Here is a 26,556-nt window from a genome sequence, read left to right on the forward strand (position 1 = left end):
TCGTTCATGACTTGACCATCTCGACTTCATTCTCATGTCCTGACTGAGCTGTAACTTATAGCTTCTCCGTCGCCGTTCATAGCTGTACTTCAAATACTTTAAGGATAATAAACAATGAATCAGCAAATAAATAAAAGACGAGCCACAGGGGCTGTTGGAAGAGGACTATTCAAAGAGCAACAAGCTAGCAGGTAATAGGCCTATTGTGCTCTCTGAAGATTTTGTAGCCGCTAACCAGTGTTAACCTAACGTCTTTTTTTCAGCACAGTTTAAAAGTGTGACACCTTTCCTAGCCAACTTGTATGGTCGTTGTTTGATTTACTATGAAAAAAATCGCTGAAGTGCTTGTGTTTGTAGCTTTTTGGCTAATGCTAGATAGCTTTGCTAGCATGATACGAGTTGTTGCAGAAACGACACCCCTTGATTAGCATCGTACATTGGTACTCCATGGCTGCTGTTGTGGCATTTGCTTGTTTTCTTTATTGCTATTTCTGTTGTCTTTTTTATTGACAGAGTACATTGCGACTTGAACGAAAGCAAGGTACACATTCCAGCTGCTGGGAGAAACGCAGAGTATACTAGTGCAGGTAGCGGTTTAAGTACACCTAGCAGACACACATGCATTCAAAAGGAATCCCGTCTTGACCCGTACTTTGTGTCAATCCACCACTAAACGTTGAGTGTTGCTTAAAATTGGCATAAAACGAGCAGGAATGTAACTTTCTTTTGATGACAGGATATTTTGTTTCCATGGGAATGAAATGTGCAAGAGAGGCCTCTAGCGGTGACATGGGATATGACAAGTATCTAAAAAGGAAATGGAATCAGTGTTCTAGTAATAAACCACATGGAGTCGCGCCAATCTATCACAAGACATCTTAACAAGCAAAGATCTACCTGACGGTGTAGTTTTATCAGATTGACGACAATCACAATCCCATGTGTACTTGTAGCCAAATCAATAACATTTAAACATGTTATTTTATCATCACAAAATCCCTTCCTAAAATGGTTTGAAAATGCATAGCATGAAAATGAATGAACACTGAATTATGTCCTGTCAGTCAAGATAACGTGTTCTTTGTTCATTTACCTGTTAGCGCAAGCCTCTGCTGGTAAATGGAAGTCTTCATTCAAACCAGTCGACAAGCAAAATCCTGAAGATGATTCCCAGGAGCAAAGCAGTGTGCAAAGGTAAGTTGCAGGTTGGCATATAGGCACAGTTGGTTTTGCTTAAAGAAGCGGCGTCCAAAGTGCGGCCCGCAGCACAGTCTAAAAATGTAATTTAATAAGAAAACTAAAAAAAACAATACCGGCAGCAAAAATGCAGAAGTCAAAATATTTATTTAGGAGAAGAGTTGTAATGTAGCAAGGAAAAAAAGCCATAATTTCACAAGAATAAAGTAATAGTATCAGGGAAAAATGTCATTTTAGTAGCATGAAGTTGAAATATTAAAGTATTAAATCATATTTTTTAAGTAAAAAAAAAAAAAAAGCAACAGCAGACATTTTACCATAGTAAAGTCAAAATATTAAGAGAAAAATATCTATTTTTGTAACAACAAAAAAGATGCAATTTTATGAGAGTAAACTTGTAAAATAAGGAAAAATATCATTTTTGTAACCATGTTGAAATAAAGAAAAAATACATTATTTTTAAAAAGAGATATAAAGTTATCATTATGAGAAGAAAATTGACAAGAGGGAAGCTGAAATGAAATAGTTGGGACATAAAAAACCCCCAGCAGAAATGGATAAAAAACAGCTTTTATTTTACAGGAATAAAGTCAAAATATAAAAAAAAGTCATAATGGAATGAAGAACAAAAGTCGCAGTTTTATAAGAATAAACTCTTATTATGGAAAAAACGTCATTTTCAGTAGCATTTCACCTATATGACAACGCTGAAATGCTGTTTTTTTTCTTGGGCTACAGACACAGTAGCTTCTTAGCATATCGCAATGTGTTGGTTGGCGAAATATCAAAGCGGCCATTGCATCCTTTCATTTTTCAGAATGTGGCCCTCGGTGGAAAAAGTTTGGGCACCCCTGGCTTAAAGCTAGTGTATGTTAGTGGCTCAAAATTACATAAAAAAAAAAAAAAAAAAAAATATATATATATATATAAGACCAACACCACCAGGTAGCATATACAAGTGGTTTAAAAGAACTGATTTAAAAAAAATGCCGATTTTTTACAAATTAATTTAAAGTAAGACATACTAAACAATGCTGTTGTAGAAATAAAAAAATATATATATATATAACATTAGTAGCTAAACTTTGCCAAATCCCTACCATTAGCTGCCATCAAACATAAGTCATTTTACCCACATTTGCAGTTTGTTACAGCCGAAGTGGAACCACCAATGACATCCAAGTTCTTATGTCCTTTTAATGTTTTTATTTCTCTCACAACCTCATTGAGAAAGATGTTGTAGAATGGCTAGTGTTGCATTGTTGCATTTATTTTAACTTAAATGTTCTACTGATGTTTTCCCTGTGCTTTGCCTTAGATATGAAAAATACAAGAATGATGTTGTGACCTCTACACCGTCACACCACCAGCACTTAGCAAAGGCTGCTCACCCGCCCGTGTCCAATATTGTCTCAGGCACTGTGTCTCAAGGGTAAGAAAATGCTCTGAAGCCAGTTATGGCGTGTAGCTTCTAATTATAACTTTTTCCTCAACCTAATTTTACAAAAAATTTCAACTTTACTTTATTTTGTTCTGTTTTTTCTCATAATATTCCGACAAAAAAATAACATTTTTTCTGTAATATTTCAACTCTATGCTACTCAAATGTTATTTTTCCTCATAATATTACAACGTTATTCTCATAAAATTATGACTTTTTCTTGCTAGATTACAACTTTGTCAATATTTTGATAATATTTTTGTAAAATTACTGCAGATTTTTGCTGTCTTTTAGTTTTCTTTTTATATTTTTAGTGCAGCTGGCCAATTAAAAAAACAAAACAAAACAAAAAACAGCCGAAGGCAGCAAAAGGCCCCCTGACTGCACTTTGGATACCCCTGAGTTAATGTATCCAATTAACTTAACATGCATGTTTTTGGAATGTGGGAGGTAGCCACAAAACCCACTCATCCACAGAGCGAACATACAAAATCCACACAGAGATGCCCAAATGGAGATTCGAACCCTGGCTCTCCTGACTGACTTATCTAAGATAAGATAAGATAAGATATGCCTTTATTAGTCCCACAAGGGGAAATTCCAGCATACTGTATTGTCTAAAAAGTGTTTTACTGACTAGTTTAAGCACTCAGCGCCTCATTCATTCGTCGATGAACTCCGATGTTATGACAGAAAATGACGCACTAACAGTCATCCTCCCTCTGTTGCCACCAGGGCTGAACTTTATGACCCCTTTGATAACGACGCGGTTGACTCGGACTCGGCAAATGACAGCTTATGGCACACAAAGGACAACTTCCCACCTGAGCGGCAACGTTTGTCTCCAGGCAGGAGCAGTCATGTCATGGCCTCCTGGGAGTTAAGCCGACCCCTTGACTATAACACGGAAAACGGACACAGTGAGAGCCATCCAGGTCACACACTGCCTGAATGGCGGTCTTACAGCCCGGACATTAAATCACTGGAGCCACCAGGGTATGGATCCATGAGTACACCCTATGGAGGAGAGCGTCCCGATGGAGGGGAAAGGATGGTAAGGCCAGAGCACAGAAGCACGGTATAGTGTCAGTGTGATGTGATGTCTAGTTGTGTGTGCTTCCGGTCAGTGAGCATGGTAACACATGAACAACATTACAGATTTCATGTTTGGGATTATGGAGCAGAGCAAGACATTTATTTTTGGATCCAGCAAGCTTGTTGTATGTGGCAAATGGGTAGCCTTTTTTAATGCACATTACCGCTAACTACAAGACTGGAGTGGAACAATACATCTTGGTATTTCATGACTTTTCTCCATGATTATTCAGCCCTGGCCCTTTTAGGTATGTTTTTATGTTCAAGTACTGATAATACTATGATTCTCTGAACCAGTTACTACCCTTTCCCCTTCACAGATGGTCCCACGTGTTAGGTTGTCCTCACCCAAGTTGCTGCAGGACCATCAGATTGAGGTGGAGCCCGTAGAAGCAGGTAAAAAAGCACCACAGTTCAGAACAATTAGTTCCAGAAGGTGCGACTCTTAACTGAAACAGGCGCTAACTGAATCAATTTTTCCCTGAAGAAATCATGTAAATCCAGTTAATTCGTTCCAGAAAACCCAAACTTTTTTACAAATATAGTTTTACATGCAGTAAACAATTCCAAGTACATATAAATACAAATACAGTACGTGATAGTCCAAAGTAGATGATAATTAACTACTTCCTGGGAATGCACTCTTAAGCATCATGGGAACTGTAGTTCTTTTACTGTTAAACAAAGCTACTTTTCTGCCATGTGCAATCCGTTTTACTTGTGTCGTCACAAAACTACACATAAACATTAATGATTAGCAGTAGAGGCTACAACTGCCATCAGTGTTTTAACGTTGATCATTTTTGGGTTTTTTTTTCCATTGATGGAAAAAAGTTCAACAGTTAAAAGCATCACAAGCACACAAAGTTATACATTTCACCCATTTCAAAATGTACCTGCATTGTTTAGTGACACAGTTAAAAGAAAATTTTGCCATTGTAGTTTTTTTTAAAATTTTTTAAAGTAATGTTAAAATATCGTCTTGCGTTGTTCCCGTGAACCCAATATTGTGTATCGTCTCGTCTCGTGAGCTGAGGGTATCGTGACGCCCCTGGCATCAAGGCATTGGAATGAATAAACGGATCTTAAATTGTATTCCTTATGGTCTTTAAAAGTCTTAAATTTGATGTGTATAAACTTGCAGAGACCCTGTTTTAATGCCCCATTTTTTTTGCTTTTAAGCTAAATAAACACCCTGTTATTATTATTCACGATAGTACAGTAATCCGTCATTTATTGTGGATAATCATTTCCAGGCCCAACCGTCACAAGTGAATTTCCGCAAAATAGGATTCAATACTAATAAACGTAATGTTTTCGTAGTTAGAGCGTAGAAAACCTGTCTGACTTTCGACATAAGATTTTTGCCATTATTAGAGCACTCTAGACATGAAATAACACCCCTATAGTCACCTTTACACTCATATTACCCAATGTAGTAGACATAATCCAAGAAAATAAGCCATTCAAGACATAAATAAGACTCGTGCTCGTGTGTGTTTCAATAAATGTCCGGACGTGTGGGCAGGAAGTGACTTCGGCGACTCAGACTTGAATTTTAGCTGGAGTACGGCCACGACAGTAGCCTGGTAGTTATTATTTTATTATTTTTATGTTATTATTGTGCCTTTTGTGAGATGTAATTATAAAATAATAAAAGCCTGTCGTTGGTGATCAAGTCTGGTGCGTGTTTGTAGTGACATCTAGTGGCCACTGTAGACTACAGTTCATCAACATCTTGTACTACCTTAAACTGTATTTGTATTTTAGTTTGTTTAGAACATTTCTATGTTTGAAAATGCTTAATTTAGGCCAAGAATACGTAACTTTTGCTTAAATATGCATTTTTTTAAAACTAATAATAGGCCATAGTCAACCACGATCATTTATGAATGCATCTTTGAAAAATCACAATAGAGTGAGGGAGCGATGTCGAACTGCGATGCAGCGACGGACAACTGTATTACTTAAATCTTTAATCTAAACTCATAAAACACCTACGGTAGATGTTGCGCTGACATGTTGAGGGGCTGTTTATAGTTGTCTAATGTATTTCAGAGGGTCTGCAGTTCTTGCCTCCACTACCTTAGGACACGGAATGTTATTTTATTGCCTCTATGTGTTTCCCATCATCGTTAGATTGGTAAACATCCAATCACAAATGTTTTTGTGTACCGTTTTTATAGAAGAGGAACAGAGTGCGTCTTCAAGTAGGACAAAAAGTGAAAGGACCAGAGTTATACGAATGGATCAGTGAGTAGCACACATCTCCCCTGGCTTATTTAACTAGGATATTGACTGTGCAAATGAGAAGGATAAGCATGTAAAAGTGTAAAAAGGATTTCCACCTAAAATGCACCACAGCACTATTAACAAATTCTATGCTATTCTGGTTTTGAAGGATAACCATCAACTGTGACCTGTGCGACATAGAAGTGAGCAATGGGAAGGAGCTGGAGGACCACTTGGACAGCAAAATTCACTGGGACATAATGGAGCACATCCAGCAGCAGAATAATTATGACGACATGACTATAGCCTTCCTGCAGGTAAAAGACTCACTTTAGAAGACCAAAGTCGGGTTTACTGACAGCAGGGTTTCCCAAACCTTTTTAGCTTCAGGCCCAAATTGGAAATGAATAGCATGTTAATCAAAACAGAGCATTATATTCTTTTGTAAAGGCGGTATTACTCATCCAGCTTTTGTATTGGACGATAGGTGAGTGGTATCAAGGCGATGTTTTGGTTTTTAGTACGTGGAAAAACATGAAAGAAATGCACATATTTTCACCCTGTGTTTTAATTTTGTAGGACGTCATGCTGTATAAGAGCATCAAGTGCAGCCGAGCCATAGATGACAGCTCTCTTCTCGGTAGTGAAGCCTTCAGGACAAAAACCTACCTACGCTACGCTCAGCCTAAAGAACAGTGTTTCTCTTTTCGGTCAGCTCTGCAGGAGAACGACCACATGACAAAGGTAGCATTGTTCCACTGCGCAGCGTGCCAAGTTCTCGTATCCACGGCAGCATCATCTGTGCAGAATCACATCACCTCGCCGGAACACCTCTCCAACACAAAGGTAACATCTGTGCTGTGCGCTAATTAGCTGTACTCTACTGTCATACATAGAATTCTCCCCTAACAATGGAATTTTGTTGAATTCTTGGAGGAATTTGGAGCACAGCGGAGACATGCTTCACTCGACAAAGCAGATACCATCATGAAAGAACTGCAGCCTCAGTTTGAAAATTTCCTCAAGGTATTTCTGACATACTAAATATTCATCAGGTGAAATACTACTAAAAAAAACTTTTTTCTTACCAAACACTTTCTTTGTTAGACCAAGATTTTAATCCTAAATGCAACTCACTCCCTATTACATTATTTATAACCAAAAAATATAAGATCACCACCACCAGCTAGCATATGTCAGCAATAGTGGTTTAAAAGAATGTAGCTTTTACAAAAAAATGTCAATTTTTATTTTTATTTTTTTACAGTTATGAGTTAGCAACCTAGTGAGTTAGTAACCTAGTGGTTAGCATGTTGGCCAACACAGTAACAGCCTGGAGATCGGGAAGACCTGGGTTCGATTCGCCCTCATTTCTGTGTGGAGTTTGCATGTTCTACCCGCGCGTGCGCGGGTTTTCTCCGGGTACTCCGGTTTCCTCCCACATCCAAAAACATGCATGCTAAGTTAATTGCCGACTCTAAATTGTCCATAGGTATGAATCTTTGTCGTTTGTTGTTTGTCTATATGTGCCCTGCGATTGGCTGGCGACCAGTCCAGGCTGTACCCCAGCTGTCGCCCAAAGTCAGCTGGGATAGGCTCCAGCATGCCCCCGCGACTCTAAAGAGGAGAAGCAGTATAGAAAAATGGAGTTAAACTGCATCAAAATTGTCGTAAATTTTAGTTCGACGCGAATAAAATAATGGCTGTCACTCACAGCTGTGTGGTATTCATGTATACGTCCACAACACGTATACACACACACACACACACACACACACACAAAAGCAGTCTCAGTGATGCAATCAACCATTTACATTCATGTTGTTACGATATACAGTCTTCCCTCGCAATGTCGTGGTTCGATTATCACTCCCTTGCCATATTGCGGTTTTCAGATGTGAATTAATAAACGATCACTGTTTTGTGGTGGACAATGGTCTATTATTATTCAAAACATATTGAAATACAAGTGATATGTAGTATTGCGGTCACTCAGCGGCAGTAATGACACAAAACATTGATGAGACGTTACCTTACATTACATTACCTTCACACCATGAAGTTAGCCATGGCATGTCCGACATAAGAGGGAAAAAAAGTCCTCCTCCCATCCCATGTGGAAGTGGTGAGGTGTTGGGTTCTTAAGTTTAGAAGATGTGAGTTCGAGGCTAACTGGTTAGCTCGCTAGCTAGCGGCCATCTCGAGTCCCTACGCAATGTGGTGTAAACAATGAATAACAGAAGTGTAACGGTGAATATAGACGTGTTATTTCATGTCTACAGGGCTCTAATAAAGTTAAAAATTTCATTTTCAAAGTCTTAAACAAGTTTTCTATGGCCTAATTACGAAAATAATATTTGTTAACATTGAATCCTATATCACAAGAATTCATTTATTGCGGTCGGGTCTGGAACCAATTAACTGCATAAACGAGGGACGACTGTGCATTCAATGACAGCTACATTTTGCCAAATCGCTATCATGAGCTGACAACAAACATAAGAAATGGGCATGCTTGTGTTACACGGAGCATACTTTATGTATGTACTTTATGAGGAAGGGGGTGGGATCTACAATAATCCCTTGTTTTATCGTGGTTAACTGACTCCAGACCCAACCGTGACAAATGAACTTACGTAAAGTAGGGTTCCTTATTTATAAGTGGAATATTTTCGTAGTTAGAAAACGTGTTTACGATTAGAGCCCTTTTAGACATGAAGTTACACCCCTATAGTCACCTTTACACTCGTATTACTTAATATAGTAGACATAATCAGTAAATAAGCGAGTAATTAAGTGCTAGTGTGTTGCTATAAATGTCTCTACCTGGGGAAGCTGAGTGGCGGGCGGACAGGAAGTGACGTCGGGAGTTCAAAGTTGAGGTTTAGTTTGGTGTAGGTTGCTGCAGCAACAGTAGCTTGTGTTTTATTATGGATTATTGTGCCTTTTGTGAGAATAATTCAAACCTGCAATAAAAGCCTGTTGTTGCGGTGATCAAATATGTTGTTTGTGTGTCTCACCAAACATTACAGTAACATCACTGACATCTGGTGACCAGTGTGGAATACTACATAACATTCTCAGCGTCTTTGAATGCGTCGTCTGAATGCCTTATATATGTACTTTAGTTCATTTTGCCATTTTTATGCTTGATTCTTGTTCGTGAATACACATTCATGCAGAGGTAAGTAAAGCTGCTCAGTATGCTTCAAATGCAGCTACTGCCATCACTACAGTGTTCCTTCGCTACATTGCGGTTCACCTTTCGCAGATTTGCTCTTTTGCCGATTTTTTTTTAAGCGCAATTTTGCATGTTTTTTTAACAGCGTATGAATCATGCATTGTGTTCTGTGTCCTTGTGGTGTATTAAGAGTGATCTATCGATGTTCTGTTGCTTGGGTCTGTTATTGTATTTACTACTACTACCAGTAGAGGGTGTTGTATACTCATGTGAGAGATGAAGATGTGTCCAGGTCGTTTCAATAAATATAGAACCACAACAGTCCTGATTGGCTAAGGGAGAACCCGCCCATTGTGTTCTGCATTCTGATTGGCTGTAGATCATTGTCAATCAGTCTTCGTGCATGACTGCCTGTTTCCTGTTGTATGATCGCGAGCAGCTAGCGAACACACATGCTGAATGAAGGCAGAAGTTACGCGGCTGTTGGGTGCCTGGAATACTGTAAATTACCCTTTGGTTCATGGAGGACGATGAGGAGGAATATGTTTTAATAAGGATACAAAAACGCTACAGCCTAATGGCGTCACGATCAGAGGAGTGGTAGCCGTGAGCCACTTAATTTCTTGTGTCCAATCTCCTAAATCAGGGGTCACCAACGTTTCTTCTTGTGAGAGCTACTTTTAGAAAATGAAAATGAATGCTGGCCTGCGGGCACCTCATGTGGTCGTGGGGGCTACCTGGTGCCCGCAGGCACTGTGTTGGTGACCCCTGTTCTAAATTGATCATTAAAATTCAAACGAAATTTGAACTTTGAGAGTGTTTAAACAAGAGAGAAATGTGATAACGTTAATGCCCGTCTGAGAAAAGTGTATAAAGTTGTATGATGAGGGGTTTTACAGCCTTAAAACATAGATAGTAATTGTACAAAAATATAGTTGGCTATTCTACGGATTTCACTTATTGCGGGCTATTTTGGGAACCTATCCCCCACGATAAACGAGGGAACACTGTACATCAGCAGGTTGACTACAGCCACATCACCCAGAAACCATAGGAGACTATGTGGTTAATTGAACACAAGTGTGAATAGTATGTACCTTATGGAGACTGTCTTAAGACTAGTTTCAACTGTACATATGTGCTTGACCATGTGGAAAAAGCATAATTATATATACATATGTTGTATTTATAGGGTTTCAGCCAGTTTGAATGACGGAAGACCTCCACCCCAATGATGGTATCGACATCCCAAGTGCTGTTTGCCACAAGTTAACAATGGACTTCACCTTCACCATCACAACCACGTACAATTTGATGGTGTGTGTGTGTGTGTGTACGTACACCAGTGATGTGCGGTGAGGATCATGGCTGGTGAGGCACTGACTTTTTTTATGTTAATATAGGTTACTCATTAAGAGAACAACCAAAAAAAGAGAATCATTCACTTTAGTTTAAAAACAAATGATACTTCCATCCATCCATTTTCTATGCCGCTGGCTTTTCCTCTGCGGAAGGGCGTCAATGTCAAGCGTCTTCCAGCTCACGCACACCCCCCACCGCTTCAAGATGCAGTGGTTATGCAAGTGCCTCCAGTATGACATTTCTATGTATTTTATTGTCTGATTAGCAAGAATAATGTCATGCTTACCGGTACATTAATACATTACATTGGCTATAGAAAGTCATGGTGTGTAATGTCTCTGCAACATTGTTATTTGCGACATGCTGACCAGAAACTGAACAGAAACTGGTAGGTGGGGCTTGCGCACAAAATTGAGAAGCCATGCTCGGGGTGGTCTCATTTTAGGTTTCTTCCTTGTATTAGATCAGGAAATCTGTAAATTCAGCAGTTTTTATTAAGATGTTAAAAACTATTGGAATCGTACAGAAAATACACTTATAATACGGTTCAATGGACAAATATTTATTTATTATTATTCGTTTTTGTATTTTTTATCGCGACAGGTGAGTCTCCCCTGACCGCATGCCACTGGTGTACGTGCAGCATTTCAGGTATTTTTTTCCCCAAAACCTTGAATCTGCCTTTTGTAGAACTTTTGTGGGGGAAAAAAACATTGGAGAAAAGTCAACTTGTGCATTTTTTAAATTTATTTAGAAACACAAATGTTTTAAACATTGTATTTGTGATATAATACATTTCAAAATTAAATTATTTAAAAACCATATATTTCATCGTTAAATATCGTAGACGTGGATGTAGGGCATGAACAGCAATGGTTTAGTTTTTTGTTTGTTTTTCTTACCCATTTTACAGTGGAACCTCCAAAGTTGAAAACACCAACAACTGAACATTTTCAGCCATAAGTTGGTGGAAAAATATGCCTCAAAAGTCAAACTAAAAATGGAGTTTGAACAGCTCATCAAACGGGACGTCACATAAGACGTCAGCAAATCTCATAAGATTTCAGCTCACTAAGCATTTAACGAACTTTATAATGAAAACTTGTTTTTTGGGGTTTTTTATACATGAAATTAGAGACAACCGGCATGAAAGAGGTCGTCTTCTACTTGGGAGGCTCCACTCTATAGTTAAAATAGAAACAAAATCAAATGTAAAGAAAAAAAAGGTTCTATGCATAATAGTTGCACATTTTATTTTCGTCACTTTTTTTTGTCTTTAGTGAAATTTTCTGATACTGATCACTTAATTGGAATCTGTCACGAAGTGTGTATGGGTTTATGATAATGGAGTAGAACAAAGCAATTAGCATTTTTAAAATACAGCAGAGGTGCTCCCAAATTTAGAAAAAGGGTTGACTCCAACACGAGTTAATCTGAGGTATAGGTTGTCTTCCGTGGACACTTACTGCATGAAAACAAGACTATTTGGAACTGTACTTCCAAAGGGTGAATGCATGTCAAAACAGAAAACAGGCAATATCCAAAATAACTGTCACCTGCCAAGTGTCTCGACGTATACGGGCAATCTTAAAGATGAATTTTGTACTTTTGGACAGTACTTGACTAAAAAAAAGTGAAAAAACATCCAATGTACATACACATACAGTCTAGTAAAGTCTAAAAAAAAAAAAAAAAACAGAAAAAAGCCCCCCACTGGTTTCACGAGGTGGCTTGTGCAGCATTCAGATTGTTCTCTTGGTCTGTCTTGATGCAAGCCAAGTCTGTGGATGGTGATGTGACCTCAACCATGCCAAGCCCAGTGTGGGGGACACCAGTGTTCATTATGTGTCTTTGTAAATGCTTAACCCAGTCCTCCTGGACCGATAAGGGACCCTGGAAGACGAGGTCACAGAACCTGTAAGGAGAATGTGATAATGCATTACAGTACATCCGACGTGATGGCACACTGACACGCAAAAGGGCCAGACGAGGTTACCTGCATGTAAGTCTGTACATTTCCTCTGGAGTTTGTGTTAACGGAAGCATCTTCTTCTTTGAGCTCTGCCTTAAACGCTGCCGCCTCGCTTTACAGTCAAATGCTGAAAGAAACAATTTATATTAGGAATAAAGGGACTTTGGCAGTGGTTAGCACGTCTGCCTCACAGCTAAGAGGTTCTAGGTTCGAATCTCAGCTGTGTTCATCCCATGCTTGTGTTCTTTCCATGCTTGTTCACAAACAGTGGTGCACACTATGAGAGGCAGGGGGACTTTCTGTAGTAATGTATTTATTTATTCATGTTTGAACGATAAACAAGCCTCCAGCTAGATGGCAGCAATGCTCAAATTGATCAATAGGCTGACCAGGGTATGAAATGAAGTGCAGTAATCTCTAGTTTATCACGGTTAATCAGTTACTATGACGGAGTATTAGGGCCAAATTGGAAAAAAAATAATCTTGAGATTGAGAATACAAAATCATAAATTCACAAGCAAAAAAGTCGTAATATTACCTTTTTTGAAGGCCAAAGGTCAGATATGTCCCCCCTTCATAGCTGTCTCAGTCAATGCCTGTTACTACGGAGTGACAAGCAATTCACTTAACTTTTTCCGTATTCTTAAATATTTTGCTGTCATCTGTCATTCGGCGTCTGCATTTAATGAAGTTAAATGTTTTGCCTCAATGTTTTCCGGTAGTTACATTTTTCAGTTGCTTCCATGTTGTCCATCAATGTTTTGCATGAGTTTAGGTTTTGTAGATGGCAAGCATATGTTTTGCCTCTATTTCTTGTCCAAGATGAGTTGATTAGGTCTCCATGTTATGTCTTCAGTTGCTTTGTTGTTGAAAAGCATTTTTTGTCACAAACCGGGTTTATAGGCAATTATGCATTTCCTATTTTCAACTTTATTTCAAATTTTGCTGGTCAAAGCAAACTCAAGCGTGATCATATTTGGCTGCACGTGACAAGAGAGCAGCAGCCACAATTCTCTGCATTTTTTTTGGTTCTTTCTTGAACTTTTTTCTCCTTCATGATGGACTAATCTCAGGAACTCTGTAATAACTTTTTCCAAAAGTCGTATTTGAATAAATGTATGAGGCATTTTCACTTTGATTCAACTTGGAGTCTCGTTCCGACTATATTTGCCCCCAAGTGCTTGAGCCCGTTACGACGACAACCCAGTGATCACGACAAATTGTCAGTGTAAGATGGCGGCATCGTGAGGCTATGGAAGCACTAGCTTCAACAGTCAACCTGATTACAATCTGGCCTCAAAACCTGCAGCAAGGTGAACACAACATGTATTTTAGTAAGTTGTTATTGGAATTACAAGCAAGCAAGCAATGTGGATTTTCTACACAGCTTGGGGAAACGCCTTGTCGGGCTAGGATGACCCAGTGGCCAAAGGAGCCGTGTACCACTGCTTGCTGCTTTAGAGGGAGCTTAAGGCAGCCCCACAACACACAGAAGGGCGGTTGTAGCACCGGCCTGATGACCAGGCTAAAGGCTAGACCGTGACTCATATTTCATCTCTTTCATCATTCATTAGTGGTGAGTACTTATACATGTTTTACTATAAATGCATTTTACATGTCAGAGGCATATTGTAGGGCTTAATAGCTTGTTAGCTTCATTTGTAACAAGTGAAAATTGGCAATTTAAGAGACACGGGGAGGGTTGTGGAGATCTAATCTAATAATTACAAAAGTCACTTATTGCAAATGATCCAAAATCGGCTCGCAGCAGGAGGGTTTGGAGGGGGAGGAGTGAGCCGGCGTAGCGTACGGTGGCGCCTCGATGCAGCAGCAGACTGTCAAAAATAGACATTTTTATGCGCGTCTCAATTACTCACATTTATTTGAATAGCAGGGTTCTACTGTAGCAGTATTTGGACATGGCGTAAATTACAAATGGTTGTTGTCTTTTTGTCACTGTGCCCTCTGACTGCTGACCAGTCCAGGGTGTACCACACCTCCTGCCTACAGTCAGCTGGGATAGGCTCCAGCTCACCCTGAACAGGATAAGGAAAGAATAACTAATGAAAAGGTGATCAATCATGGCCATCCCTACTGGTCAGTATGAAAGACTGTTGCCACACAATTGGTGGTGTATTACACTATAGACCAGGGGTCACCAACGTGGTGCCCGCGGGCACCAGGTAGCCCCCCACGACCACATGAGGTGCCCGCCAGCATGCTTTTCAGTCAGGTTTTCAGTTAATAATGTGAGAACACTAGAAAGAAAAGTATTCTGAAACATAAAATGTGGATTGTGGATAGCAGCATTTTGTGAATGTTTTGGTAAAACAAGCATATTTGCTTTGTTTGGGTTGAAATAAGGTATGAAAATCATTTCTACAAAAATGAGTAACTCGTGGCCATTTTCATTTTATAAAAGTATCTCTCGCAAGAAAAAACGTTGGTGACCCCTGCTGTAGACATTATAGCTGCAAAGACACACTGATTACGTGCATCTGTAACCTTTAATGTCTGTTGACCTTGGTAAATTGAAATATTTGTTAGTTTACTTTTAGAACAAATTATGTAACGTTCGTGACAGCTGGAGAGGCTTCGACATTGTTCATGCTTAAACGTATATTACTACAAAATTATTGTACACTGTAAAATAGGCCGACTAGAGCCTGGATGTTCAACATTCTGAAAAATCCAAAGATGCTGGGTCATTTTGATATTTTTCATTTTGGCTAAAACCAATCCAATGTATAGTATAAGCTAAAATTGGACATACTGTATTTAAAGAAAAAAAACCTTTGGTTTGGTTTGTGTTACACGTGAAAATATTATTCGTATTTCTTACGTTTTTTTTTTTTTTTTGCTCACTTCCATTTTTTCCCCCGCTTTTTTTTTTTTTTTTTTTTTTTGGTTTGTTAAATTGTATTTTAGACTGTGCCGTGTAAGAAAACAAGTTCTGGGTACTTTGGAGAGCAACATGGGCAATTTATTTGGCTGGCACTTACCGGTTCCCTCTAGTGAAGCAGTTCTTTTCCGCTTTACACATGCCCGGAGATGATTAGACAGGCTAACGCCACTGTGAAAACTTGCATTGCAGTGGATACACGCCTTCCTGTTGAATTCACCTTTCTCTGCAAAAGGAACACACATTCACACATCTAACACTTACAGCGGGGTGAAAAAGTGTTTGCCTCCTTCCTGAATTATTATTTTTTTGCATGTTTGTCACATTTAAATGTTTATCAAACAAATTTAATTAGTCGGTGACAACATAACTGAATGCAAAATGCCGTTTATAAATGAAACTTTTTATTATTGAGGGAGAAAAATCCAAACCTTCATGGCCCTATGTGGAAAAAGTGATTGCCCCCTAAACCTAATAACTGGTTGTGCCACCCTTAGCTACAACAGCTGCAATTGAGCGTTTCTTCAGCCATTCAGAGGTGCTGGTGTGTTTTGGATCATTGTCCTGCTGCAGAACCCAAGTTTGTTTCAGCTTGAGGTCACAATCAAATGGCCGGACATTTTTTTTACAGACAGCAGAATTGATGGTTCCATTTATCACAGCAAGTCTTCCAGGTTCTGAAGCAGCAAAATAGCCCCAGACCGTCACACTACCACCACCATATTTTACTGTTTGTGTGATGTCTTTTTCTGTAATGCGGCGTTACTTTTACGCCAGATGTAAATGGGACACACACCTTCCAAAAAGTTCCAACTTTTGTCTAGTCAGACCAGAGTATTTTCCCAAAGGTCTTGGGGATCATCAAGATGTTTTCTGGCAAAAGTGAGACGAGTCTTAAAGGAAAACTGCACATTTTTTGTAATTTTGCCCATCATCCACAATCCTTATGAGACATGAACACACATCTTTGTCTTTTCTGTCCGTTCTCAAGATATAAAGAGACAGCCAAAGATCCACCTCCAAAGATCGCTGCCAAGTCACCTCCAACAAGGTTTTATATATTTATTTTACATATATATATTTTTATATACATGCTGTGAACGTGTAATACTAAGAGTATTTTGATCATTTTAAACATTACCAGAACTTCTTTCCAGGGAGCATTGATTTCACATCTAGTGCTACTTCCGTCAACAGCAGCAGTGTTTCAAGTGCATGTCTGTTTGCTACTACTAATCATGGCCGACTTTGTGAGAGCCGCCGCCGCAGACTACTTTTGGACAAATGACAATCCTTATCTTTTTGAGCCTGAATATACGGAGGATGAGCCCACAGGAAGAGAGAGTGAAACTTCGAAAGTAGCAGATAGGGGGCAAGTCATTACACCGGCGTGACTTGGTGGTGTAAATGTGGAGCTTGTCAAGTCATACCAACAGAAATTGAGTGTGGTATACAGTGTTACCATCAATGGAAAGGCTTCGTGTGTATGTCGAGGAGGACATTGCTCCATGAGACTGCGTCACAACGAAAGAAGAATTGTTACCGTTAACAAACACTGCAGTGATAGAAACTTTCTTCCACCTACCCAACATAAACTGGAAAAGACACCCTAGACCAGCTGGACAACTGTCCATCTAGTAAGTCACCATGATATTGATTGTGATACATGGAGCACATAGCACATCACAACTATCACAACACAGTCCATTAGCTGTGTATAAACAAAACATGGAACCCTGGGATAATTTGGTTCTCTATTTGCAGTTGCTCATATGTTTCCTAGTCAGTACAGATTGGTGTCCTACCGCATTGTTTTGAACATTGTCCTATCGCACTCAACATCGCTCGGCCGTGGCGTGAGGCCCAGCACAACTACGCCAGAAAATAGTTTTGTGTTAGCTGCTACAAATACAGTGTTGCTGTAGCTTGGTTTATATACAGATCAGTTATGTAAATAGAACATTTTTGGCGTTTTTTTTTTTAGGGCTTTATGGTCAAAATAGGTGTGTCCTGTAATGTGCATTGTTAGCTCCCACATGCTAGCTGTTTTTTCTTTACAACGTGCAGAAAAGAGAAAGGCGTTTGGTCATGTTTAACATAAAGATTGTGGATGACGGGTGAAATTAAAAAAAAGTGCAGTTGAACTGCCAAAACCCTTGGAGTGATTTAGACAAGTTTGTAAGGTTTGAGCAATGTTGGCAAATGTGTAAAATAAGTTTCAAATACATTTCGCGGAGAGTTTGTCAGGTGACTTATGTCGTGTGACGTTTGGGACTCGGCTTACAGTATTGTTCAATTCCTAATTGTATCCAATCGAGATCACTGTATTTCACAGTTCAATACATGTATTGTTGCACCCCTAAAGACCATACAATCATGGAAAAAATGATTAGACCACCCTTGTTTCTTCAGTTTATTGATACATTTTAATGCCTGATACAACTAAAGGCACATTTGTTTGGACAAATATAATGATAACAAATATAGCTCATAAGAGTTTAGGAGCTGATATCTAGCAACTTCCATGGTTTTGTTGATAATAACCCAAATCACTTAAGTTATTACATGAATAGCTATAGCACTTTACTGCCAAAAATTTAACTCTTGTGAGCTATTTTTGTTATTATATTTGTCCAAACAAACAAGGGTGGCCTACATTTTTTCCATGACTATACACTATATATTTTTATTAGATATTATTATATATATATATATATATATATATATATATATATATATATATATATATATATATATATATATATATTATACATAGTGCCTTTGATAAGGCTACTTACCCGATGTAGCGATTGGCAGTGAAGACGCAACTCTTGGTCCCGAGCTATGTTCACTGTTTGAGGAGACTGCTACAGGGTACCTGGATATATGTAAAATCCCCTTGGGTTTGGAGTCTTCCTGGCACTTTCTCTTCTTCAGAATTCCTATCAATGCAGTGGTGTCCGAAAGTGACTCCTGCTCTTCTAACTTGGTCTGTAGTTGCCTTTTGTCAGCGTCCGTTTCCAATAATGAAAATACAGGCATGAGTGGTTTGACATCAGTGCACACGTTTGAATCAGAGTCATTCTGGTGGATTCCAAAGGAAGTTGGCATGAAATGATTAGCACCATAATGGGAATTATTTTGTTTCTTTCCTAGGATCTCAACTGCCCTCAGGTACTCCTTTTTGTTCCGCATCAACTCCTTGAGTACAATTAATGGGGATCTGTTCTTTGATAAATAGCCTCTACCAATCTTTTTGAGGTGACCACGTACGTGGTTGGACTGTCCTTTCCTATTGTCAAATGAGTCCCCACATAATGGGCAGGAATGGATACCCGTTTCCTCAGAATCTGGCTGCAACTGCAACACTGCAAAACAAAATCAAGAGTAAGCATTAAACAATATCGTCCAGTAGAAGAGCCAAAACAAAAACATAAAAGATATTCAAAACAAACTTTGTGGCGTGGGCTCAATCACAACTAGGGAATGGCATCATACAATTTAATTACTGTATTGACTATAAATATAAGTATTTTTCCCCTACAAAACAGAAAAAGATGTCGGAAAAGTTGTGTCGTTTTATATTTGGAGTCTAGAGATTTATACATGCAACTCCCACAGCGAGTCAAAGCTTTTCTTCCTGTCACTCACACACACTTGGAGGCTGGGCGGTTTGTAGTCGTCCCTCGTTTACAGCGGTTAATTGGTTCCAGACTGCAATAAATGAATCTCTGCGATATAGGATTCAATGTTAATAAATGGAATATTTTCGTAGTTAGAGCATCGAAAACCTGTTTTGACTTTCAAAATACGTTTATTAATAGAGCCCTGTAGACATGAAATAACACACCTATTGTCACCTTTACACTCCTGTTATTCATTGTTTATATCACATTGCACAACTCTTGTGCTGCAGGGACTTGGGGCGGCCACTAGCTAGCGAATTAGCAAGCTAATAAGCTAGCGAACTAGCCAGTTAGCCTCAAATTTATTTCTTCTAAACTTAAGCCAAAAATTTACCACTTCCACATAGATTGGTAGGAGAACTTTTTCCACTCACGTCAGACATGCCATGGCTGACTTCATGCAGTGTTAAGGTAATGTAAGTTAATGTCTCATCAATGTTTTGTCATAACTGCCACCTAGTAACCAGAATATTACACATCACTTGTATTTCAATATGTTTTGACTGATAATGTCTACCACAAAACAATCATTTATTAATTAATCAATTTCTGAAAGAACGCAATATAGTGAGGGAGCGATAATCAAACCACGCTATTGCGAGGGATGACCGTGTCTCAAAAGGTAAAGGCAAGTTAACACACAACAGAAGATGAGGTATGATGCCACTTTTAAGATAATGATCAATGAAATCGGGCGTCTAAGAAATATATCCTTTTTTTAACGCAATCTACCTGTCAATTACATTGAAAACGTGATTTTTAATATTTTGTCAAATGTGTGCAAAGGATTTTTTTGTGAATTTAAAAATATGTATTATTAAACAGGTCTTGAAAAGAGGGATCGCCTTATATTCAGAGTTGTCTTATATTAGGTCAGTACGGTTAATTTCTAACAACTGAGTCCACAGCTGGTATTGATTGTTAATTGCATCTTGAAGCAACTGAACTACTCCACGAATAAGAAGTTGCAACCAGCAAAAGCAACATGACACCAGCTATGGAAAGTTGAGTTACATCCTATTTTCCCCTTAGATGAACAAGGAAATTTAGTCAAATGCCCATCCCTAATCACAACCATACTTTTTTTTGTAACCGGCAGTTAAAATAAAAGAATACAACAGGTACCTTTTTTCAGTTTCTGGAACGATGTGATCTTCCGAGGGATTTTGGGCTTACGGTCTTTACAAACCACCTGCTCAGGAGTCAGGACATGGCGCGCTTTGTAGGTCAGTCCAACCCTGTGAAGATGTCCTCTCACGTGATTGGACAAGCCCACTCCCGACTGGAAGACCGCAGGACAGTACGGGCAGCTCTTGCGGTCCAGTTCCAGCTCTGACATGTCTTCTGCTATGGATTCTTGCAGTGGCATTGGATGAGAGTCAAAGGCTTCTTGAAACACTTCTGTTTCGATGCATTCTTCTTTTATTGTAGGGTCGCTCTGCTCCTGCTCCGTGTTTTTTGCTTTCTCAAAAAGCTGTTTTGATGCTTGCAGAGCACCACGTATTGACATTCTTCTGCTATAGGTATAAATTAAATTATGATTTTCTGGATTGACACCATTGTCAAAAATGTTGGCATCTGTATCTTTTAGATGGAAAGTGTCTTTTCTGTTATAGTCATCAGCATCTCCTTGGTTTAGTCTCTTCGGGCTTGGCACAGGTTTTGGCAAGATGAAACATGAGTCTTGGTCAGAAGTGTTGCGGTACGGGGTGGACATCTTTCTTTTAGATGGGGACTTCCTGATGGGCGACTGATGTAGGTTGCAATTGGAAACTCTTTCCGCCTCATGGGATGATCCTGTGAGGCCATTTGGAGATAACACTGTATTTTCCCTAACTGGAGGGGCTACCTGATCAGAACCTTCTTTTTCACAACTCCAATCAGTTACAGATGTGCCGCATGCGTTTTCTTTCCTCTGCACTGCAGTCTTCCTTCCATGTTTTTGTCGGGACAGTAGAACATTAATGGATTTATCCAATTTGGATTCAGTTAGTTGAGACTTTAGACCTCGCCTGATCTTGTTACTTTTAAATAAATCCGAAATGTCGCTTGGCTCAGCGGGCAAACAAGCCCTTTTTGAAGAGACTTGATTTTTTATCATAATTTTTGAGGTCAACTCTGCATCTTCTGCTTCTGTGCAAGAAGCAATGTGCTGCTCTTCGGATGGTTGTATGTTTTTCTCAGCATACTGTGCAGATTCATATTCCTCAAACTCTTGTTGGTGGCGACGCAGCAGGTGATTTTTAAAAACATTTTTGCTAAAAGCTTTGTAAGAACAAATGTGGCAAGAGAAGGTTTTCGAGTCACTGTCCCTGATTTGCTTTCTAACCGCGTTTACAGTGTGCTGTACGATGTCATGTCTCAGAAGATCATGCCTGCTCTCGGTCCTGTAGCTACATTTGTCACATTGAAACTTTCTCTTGTCGTGGGTTTTTGCATGTTGAACAAACGTGTTGGGGCAGTTTGTTCTAAATGGACACTGCGGGCAGAAAAGCTTTGCATCGTTATCCTCATTGTTCTTCTCCGCCCATCCTTTCAGTTCGTCGGGGAGCCTTGATCTTTTTTCATGGTGCACACGCATGTGCTCAATCAGGAGACTACTTTGTCTGAAAGAATCGCCACATTCTCTGCACATAAAGGTCTTTGGCAAATTATTTGGTGGGTCTTCATGAGTTTTCATATGACGTTGCAAATGATAGGCCTTCTTGAAAATGAGCTTACATTTTGAGCATGGGTGACGAGATGCTTTCTCCTCTGAATGCGAATTCACTGTGAGCCTCCCATTCAACGATGAAAGGCCATGGCTTGGGTTATCTTCATGTGAATGTCTTCCCGGTACGTTGCAGAGAACTTGCTTGATGGCTTTCATGGTTCCATTGGGATAACCTGGAACGTTCACTGTCTGGGATGTCTGCAGCTTAGAGAAAGTCCTTGCCTGTCTGACATCTTTGAGAGGAACTGAGTCCACTTGGTCTTCCGTATGAGAAAAATCCTCAGGTGACTTGCGACTCAAATCTGAATACACGTCCTCTGAGGGATCCATCATGACAACCATGTCCATTTTGCATTTTCTTCTGTTCTGGTTGTTTAGAGGATGCACTTCCTCTTGAGGTTCCTGACCTGAGGAATCATTGTGATTCTCCCACAGAAGCTGCATAAACTCTTTATGAGGGTCCCATTGGATGTCACTGGGGCTACTGAAATCATCTGACGAGTTCGCCGGCAAATCCACATCAAAGCCCCAAATTCCAGCAGTATCTATTTCTTGCACAGTTTTTAACTGGGTGATGCTTTTTTCCTCATCTTTTTCTATGGGCATGCTGTTGAGTTCATCAGCCTGTGTGGCCTCTTGTAAAGAAAGTCCATTTCCTAAGCCAATTGGAGACAACATGTCTGTGTTTGACAGAACATCTAGGACAGTGGATTGCTTTAGAGTCTGTTTGTCCAAAGAATCATTGCAAGAGGTTGATTCTTCCGCCATTTTCACTGATTCTTGCAGAAGGATGAGGGCGTTAATGTCAGGCTCTGCATCTTTGTCATCTCCATCAACACCTGCCAGACATGACATTTCAGCTGCCATGGCCTAAAAGACAGCAAAAGAAGTAAAAGATTTTTTTTCAACAAAAAAAACCTGGACGACTCCGCTGATTAGTTCAACACATTTCATATGGTCAATTGATGTGTAGTTTGCATTTTCTGTCAGTATGCTTCCATGCACTAAATTAGTCAGATTATTTCTCCATTTTTCACATCTCAGCGTGAGGTCCCTGTTTATATGCACAATCGCCCCTGCGATTATTGGCCATACGTTGAATGCTAGATGGCGCTTATGTTTCTTTCAGCACGGGCAAAGTTTAGCGTTTCCAATTGACCTGTTATGTCAAATATAAACAAAGCATCGCGGCCAGCATTTCCCAGATTTGTTGATGATAAGCGACTTGAGCTGTTTTTTGTAAAGACGTTTGCAACTTCCCAAGTTTCCTGTTTTGAATTTTTTTTTTTGTAAAGTCGCTTGCAAATTTAGACAGTTTAGATTGCAGCTAAAGATACATCCATGAAACATGCACACATATTAGCTTAGCTACAAAAAAACACCTAACATTGACACATATCAGCTACTAGCAATGTGTATGCAGAGAACATTTTGCAATTTCTACACAATCATGACCCACTTGGCCACAATTAATTACGGGTTACATTCCCGCCATGGAGACTGGCGTGTGCACAGAACGCCAGCTCCGCTCCAGTACCACGGACATATAAGAGAGAGAATTAGTTTCCAAGCGCTTAATCTAGGTATGTTAATCTGACTTTTAAAAAGCCAAACACGATCTCGATTAAGGCATTTACATGCATGTTTAAAATGTAGTTTTATGCAAATTCATGCAATAATTTGTTGGGTTTTTTTGAGCACGCAAACATACTGAGTGTGTGGTTGAATGGGTTCTTTCTGGGTTTCCTTCCCAGAGTCCAAAAACATACTACGTATTGTTATGTTAGTTCAACTAAACACTCAAAATTAGCCAATTTCCACCATGGACAAACTACAGTTTGACTAAAATGCCCAAAAGCGTGAAAGTGTGATATAATTTTTATAAAAACTTCATGGTCCTCTGATAAGAAACAAAAACTTCATAGTCCTCTGATGATAAACTAATCCATAACAGTGTAGTATGCATGCCACGCCAATAGATGGGGATGTAACGCTGAAAGCCTTCAAAAACATCAAAGAAAGATGATCGTCTGCAGAAAACCACATATAGTTTGGTAGTCTGCCATTGTTCCTGCTGTCTTCCTGCTCACACAGTAATATTTATCTATAAGTAAAATACACATGCGTGAACTGAGGCCGGGAGGCTACAGTCTTTACAGTAATCACATATTGCAAGCCACTACTGTACATGAACAAACCAATATGTACACAACCGTTTATGTGTAACCACAACTGATTTTGTGTCTTGCCTAAAATGCAGTTGGGATCAGGTTATTCAAGCGTTACTGCTCCAATTAGCGGTGTTTACAAGCTACTTAGCTTGCTAATGCATCGTACATGGCCATTGCTTAAATGTTTAATTGAAACCATTTATGAAGGACAGAAGGAAGTCCGATGTCTCGGAAGTGCAGGGCAATATAAGTGTCACAAGAAGTGAGTGCATCATCACAAAATACGAGGAGAGCATCAACACAGCAGAGACAAAACAGAGGGTTAAATGACAATAATGGCTTTTGACAATCGCCTTTGAATTGTGTAAAACTTTCGCCAGCGTAGTTTATAGATGTAATGCCGGCTAACAATGTAGTTGATGCCGGAGTTATGGACGTATTGGTAGATCATTGTTTCCTAATATTTCTGCCATTAATATTAGCCTGTGTTGTTGGATGCTGCTGGCATGAGCTGCAGACCATTCCAACAAGGCTGTTCCATACCAAAAAAACCCATTACCGAAGCTAAACTGCAGCTAATGGCAAATACCACTCACTCGATTCGACACGGATGGCAATGAAATGTTAAAAACGAGCACATATTACCTCCCAACTGTGTGGATGGAGACTGGACGCAAGGAATACGGAGCATTTGACAAATTCTGACTTTCGTCTTCCATCTACTTCACAGTCGCCATTTTCCGTGGTGGTCTGGTGTGGCACAGATCATTTATTTTTTTAATGGGTAACCGTGCACATGTTTTCCCGCACAGCACCAAAACCAACGAAGTGGACATTCGCAGGGTTGTAATGTGAACAATTTGTGCTAAGTGTCGAATCAAAGCTACGTGTGTTGCTGTCGCTTTGAATTTAGCCACGTAATGTTTGGAGTCGGCGCTTGTACCCCCGCAAAGTGCTAAGAATGGTACGTTCCACATAGAACGCATAAAAGAGAGTTAATGCCCATCCCCTGTAGGTGGCAGATTTTGGTATCATAATGGTGAATAACCGTCGTTAGACTAGTTTAATCGGCGCCGAAATGCAGTTAACAGCTGCGGGGGTTATTATTTTTGAAAAATTAAAACACAATGGGTTGGTTAAAGAAAGTTAGCTGACAGACAGGCATTGATGATGAAGACTGGAGAGACGTTACCATAATGCCCCCATAGCTGCCTTGGTATGGCTCTTTGTTGCCCTGATGGATTAGTCTGTTGTAACATTGCCTATTTAAAAACTATACGTCACCTAATTAATTGGAGGACACAAAAGTCTCATTCTTTTGTCATGACAAACTTTCAGCATGATCAACATTAATCAATTACATGTGCATGGAAGCCTTGAATATGCCTGATTTCCCCCCCGTTGCATTAAAAAATTGTTTTTTTCCCACACAATTATAATTATTCTGCCCGTATATTTTTAAAAAGTGCCATACCTGAGATTAAAATTAGTAAGGTGCCAAATAATACGGTTGATAGCGATTTTAATTTGCGGATCATTCAAACTGGCAATGAGGGCGACTACTAAAATTTCTAATGGTTAGATTAATGACAAATATATGGCGTCATTGTATAGCATTCTTGAACGGAACAATTTGTGAACACAGGTGGGTACACCGAAAAGGATAATAAAAAAAAGGCAAATGTTATGGTTGAAATGTATTCTGGTGTAAAATTTATTAAAAAAGATGCTTGCTATCCGTTCGTAAGGCTATGTAGTTATCTTAGCTCTTTAGCTAGAAATTAGCAATGCTTAAAAATTTCTCTGTTCTTAAGATCATAAAAACAGTGGAAAATACATGGAATGTTTGTTGAAACAGGTATTTCATTAAAATTTGTTATTCACAAATCGTATTTTAGATAGTAATATATGAATATTTTGTGCTAAAGAAACGTAGAAGGCTAACTTTAAAAATTGTGTTTTCATTGGATTAAAAAAATGCAAATTATGAAAAGATATGTCTAGTAATTGTTAATATAATGGAATATGAAGTTCAATAAATCATGACAATAAATGGAAAATACTAATGCATTTTGGTAAAAATATTGCTTTAAATATGAAATCCAATTTTTTTTCATTGAATAATGTGTCATTTAGGGGATTGTGGCTCAAGAGTTAATAGACTATTTGTAATGACTCTGGAGCACAGACAAGTCTATTTTCAACATCTATTGTTGAATTCTGGGGTTTCTTGTAATAATTGCTCAACTGAATCCATGCCAAGTTAGCTATTTATTGAATGTTGTGTCATTTGGGGGCTTGTGGCACAGGCACATTTTCAAGCACATGTATATTCACACATCTGTGTAGTCAATATTTGTAACATCTTTGCCTATACAATTGCAAAAGACAAATGCACTAGGTCCCCAACCAACGAACACAATTCGTTCCAGACGACCGTTCGCAAGTCAGAATACAAAATACATGAAAATATAGACCAGTCAGCTTGCTTTTGTATCTCCGAATGTTTGCAAGTCGGATGTTCGTAAGTTGGGGACCTAGTGTACATTATTTCCAAATGCCTGTGGGATCTTTGAAAAAACAAAATACTACAGTTCATGTGTG

At 39.1% G+C, this 26,556-nt stretch overlaps 3 protein-coding genes across 6 annotated transcripts in view; 2 read left to right on the forward strand and 1 right to left on the reverse strand.

Moving 5' to 3' along the window:
- LOC129176588 (DBIRD complex subunit ZNF326-like) lies at positions 1 to 10,463 on the forward strand. Its single transcript, XM_054766781.1, has 12 exons — positions 1 to 191; positions 514 to 587; positions 1,101 to 1,194; positions 2,516 to 2,629; positions 3,374 to 3,692; positions 4,054 to 4,129; positions 5,920 to 5,986; positions 6,135 to 6,282; positions 6,545 to 6,605; positions 6,681 to 6,811; positions 6,902 to 6,991; positions 10,339 to 10,463. The coding sequence occupies exons 1-12, from the start codon at positions 115 to 117 to the stop codon at positions 10,357 to 10,359; spliced, it is 1,272 nt and encodes a 423-aa protein (XP_054622756.1). The 5' UTR covers positions 1 to 114; the 3' UTR covers positions 10,360 to 10,463.
- znf644a (zinc finger protein 644a) lies at positions 10,002 to 24,865 on the reverse strand. Its single transcript, XM_054766768.1, has 6 exons — positions 24,598 to 24,865; positions 20,194 to 22,651; positions 18,181 to 18,750; positions 15,483 to 15,608; positions 12,505 to 12,607; positions 10,002 to 12,423 (listed from the first exon to the last, which is right to left on the reverse strand). Exons 2-6 carry the CDS (start codon positions 22,646 to 22,648, stop codon positions 12,228 to 12,230), a joined length of 3,450 nt encoding a protein of 1,149 aa, XP_054622743.1. The 5' UTR covers positions 22,649 to 22,651; positions 24,598 to 24,865; the 3' UTR covers positions 10,002 to 12,227.
- hfm1 (helicase for meiosis 1) overlaps positions 10,343 to 26,556 on the forward strand; it is a 36,302-nt gene continuing 20,088 nt past the window's right edge. Inside the window, exons 1-3 of one of the 4 annotated variants that reach the window (XM_054766763.1) lie at positions 10,363 to 10,517; positions 11,112 to 11,159; positions 16,374 to 16,433. In XM_054766763.1, the coding sequence (XP_054622738.1) occupies positions 10,511 to 10,517; positions 11,112 to 11,159; positions 16,374 to 16,433 (115 nt within the window). In that variant the 5' untranslated portion in view covers positions 10,363 to 10,510. Of the gene's footprint in view, positions 10,518 to 11,111; positions 11,160 to 16,373; positions 16,434 to 19,425; positions 25,598 to 26,556 lie in introns of those variants that run through there. The other 3 variants (XM_054766766.1, XM_054766764.1, XM_054766765.1) reach the window with 3 other exon arrangements.

Source organism: Dunckerocampus dactyliophorus, chromosome 2, assembly GCF_027744805.1.
Source record: "Dunckerocampus dactyliophorus isolate RoL2022-P2 chromosome 2, RoL_Ddac_1.1, whole genome shotgun sequence".
Classification (NCBI taxonomy): Eukaryota; Metazoa; Chordata; class Actinopteri; order Syngnathiformes; family Syngnathidae; genus Dunckerocampus; species Dunckerocampus dactyliophorus.

Coding starts and splice junctions, on each gene's coding strand:
- LOC129176588 (XM_054766781.1), top strand. CDS start 115: ATGAATCAGCAAATAAATAAAAGACGAGCCACAGGGGCTGTTGGAAGA. Junction 1,195..2,515: donor GAGCAAAGCAGTGTGCAAAG/GTAAGTTGCAGG, acceptor GCTTTGCCTTAG/ATATGAAAAATACAAGAATG. Junction 4,130..5,919: donor GGTGGAGCCCGTAGAAGCAG/GTAAAAAAGCAC, acceptor CCGTTTTTATAG/AAGAGGAACAGAGTGCGTCT.
- znf644a (XM_054766768.1), bottom strand. CDS start 22,648: ATGGCAGCTGAAATGTCATGTCTGGCAGGTGTTGATGGAGATGACAAA. Junction 15,609..18,180: donor ACTGCCAATCGCTACATCGG/GTAAGTAGCCTT, acceptor TTCCTTTTGCAG/AGAAAGGTGAATTCAACAGG. Junction 12,608..15,482: donor TGCTTCACTAGAGGGAACCG/GTAAGTGCCAGC, acceptor TGTTTCTTTCAG/CATTTGACTGTAAAGCGAGG.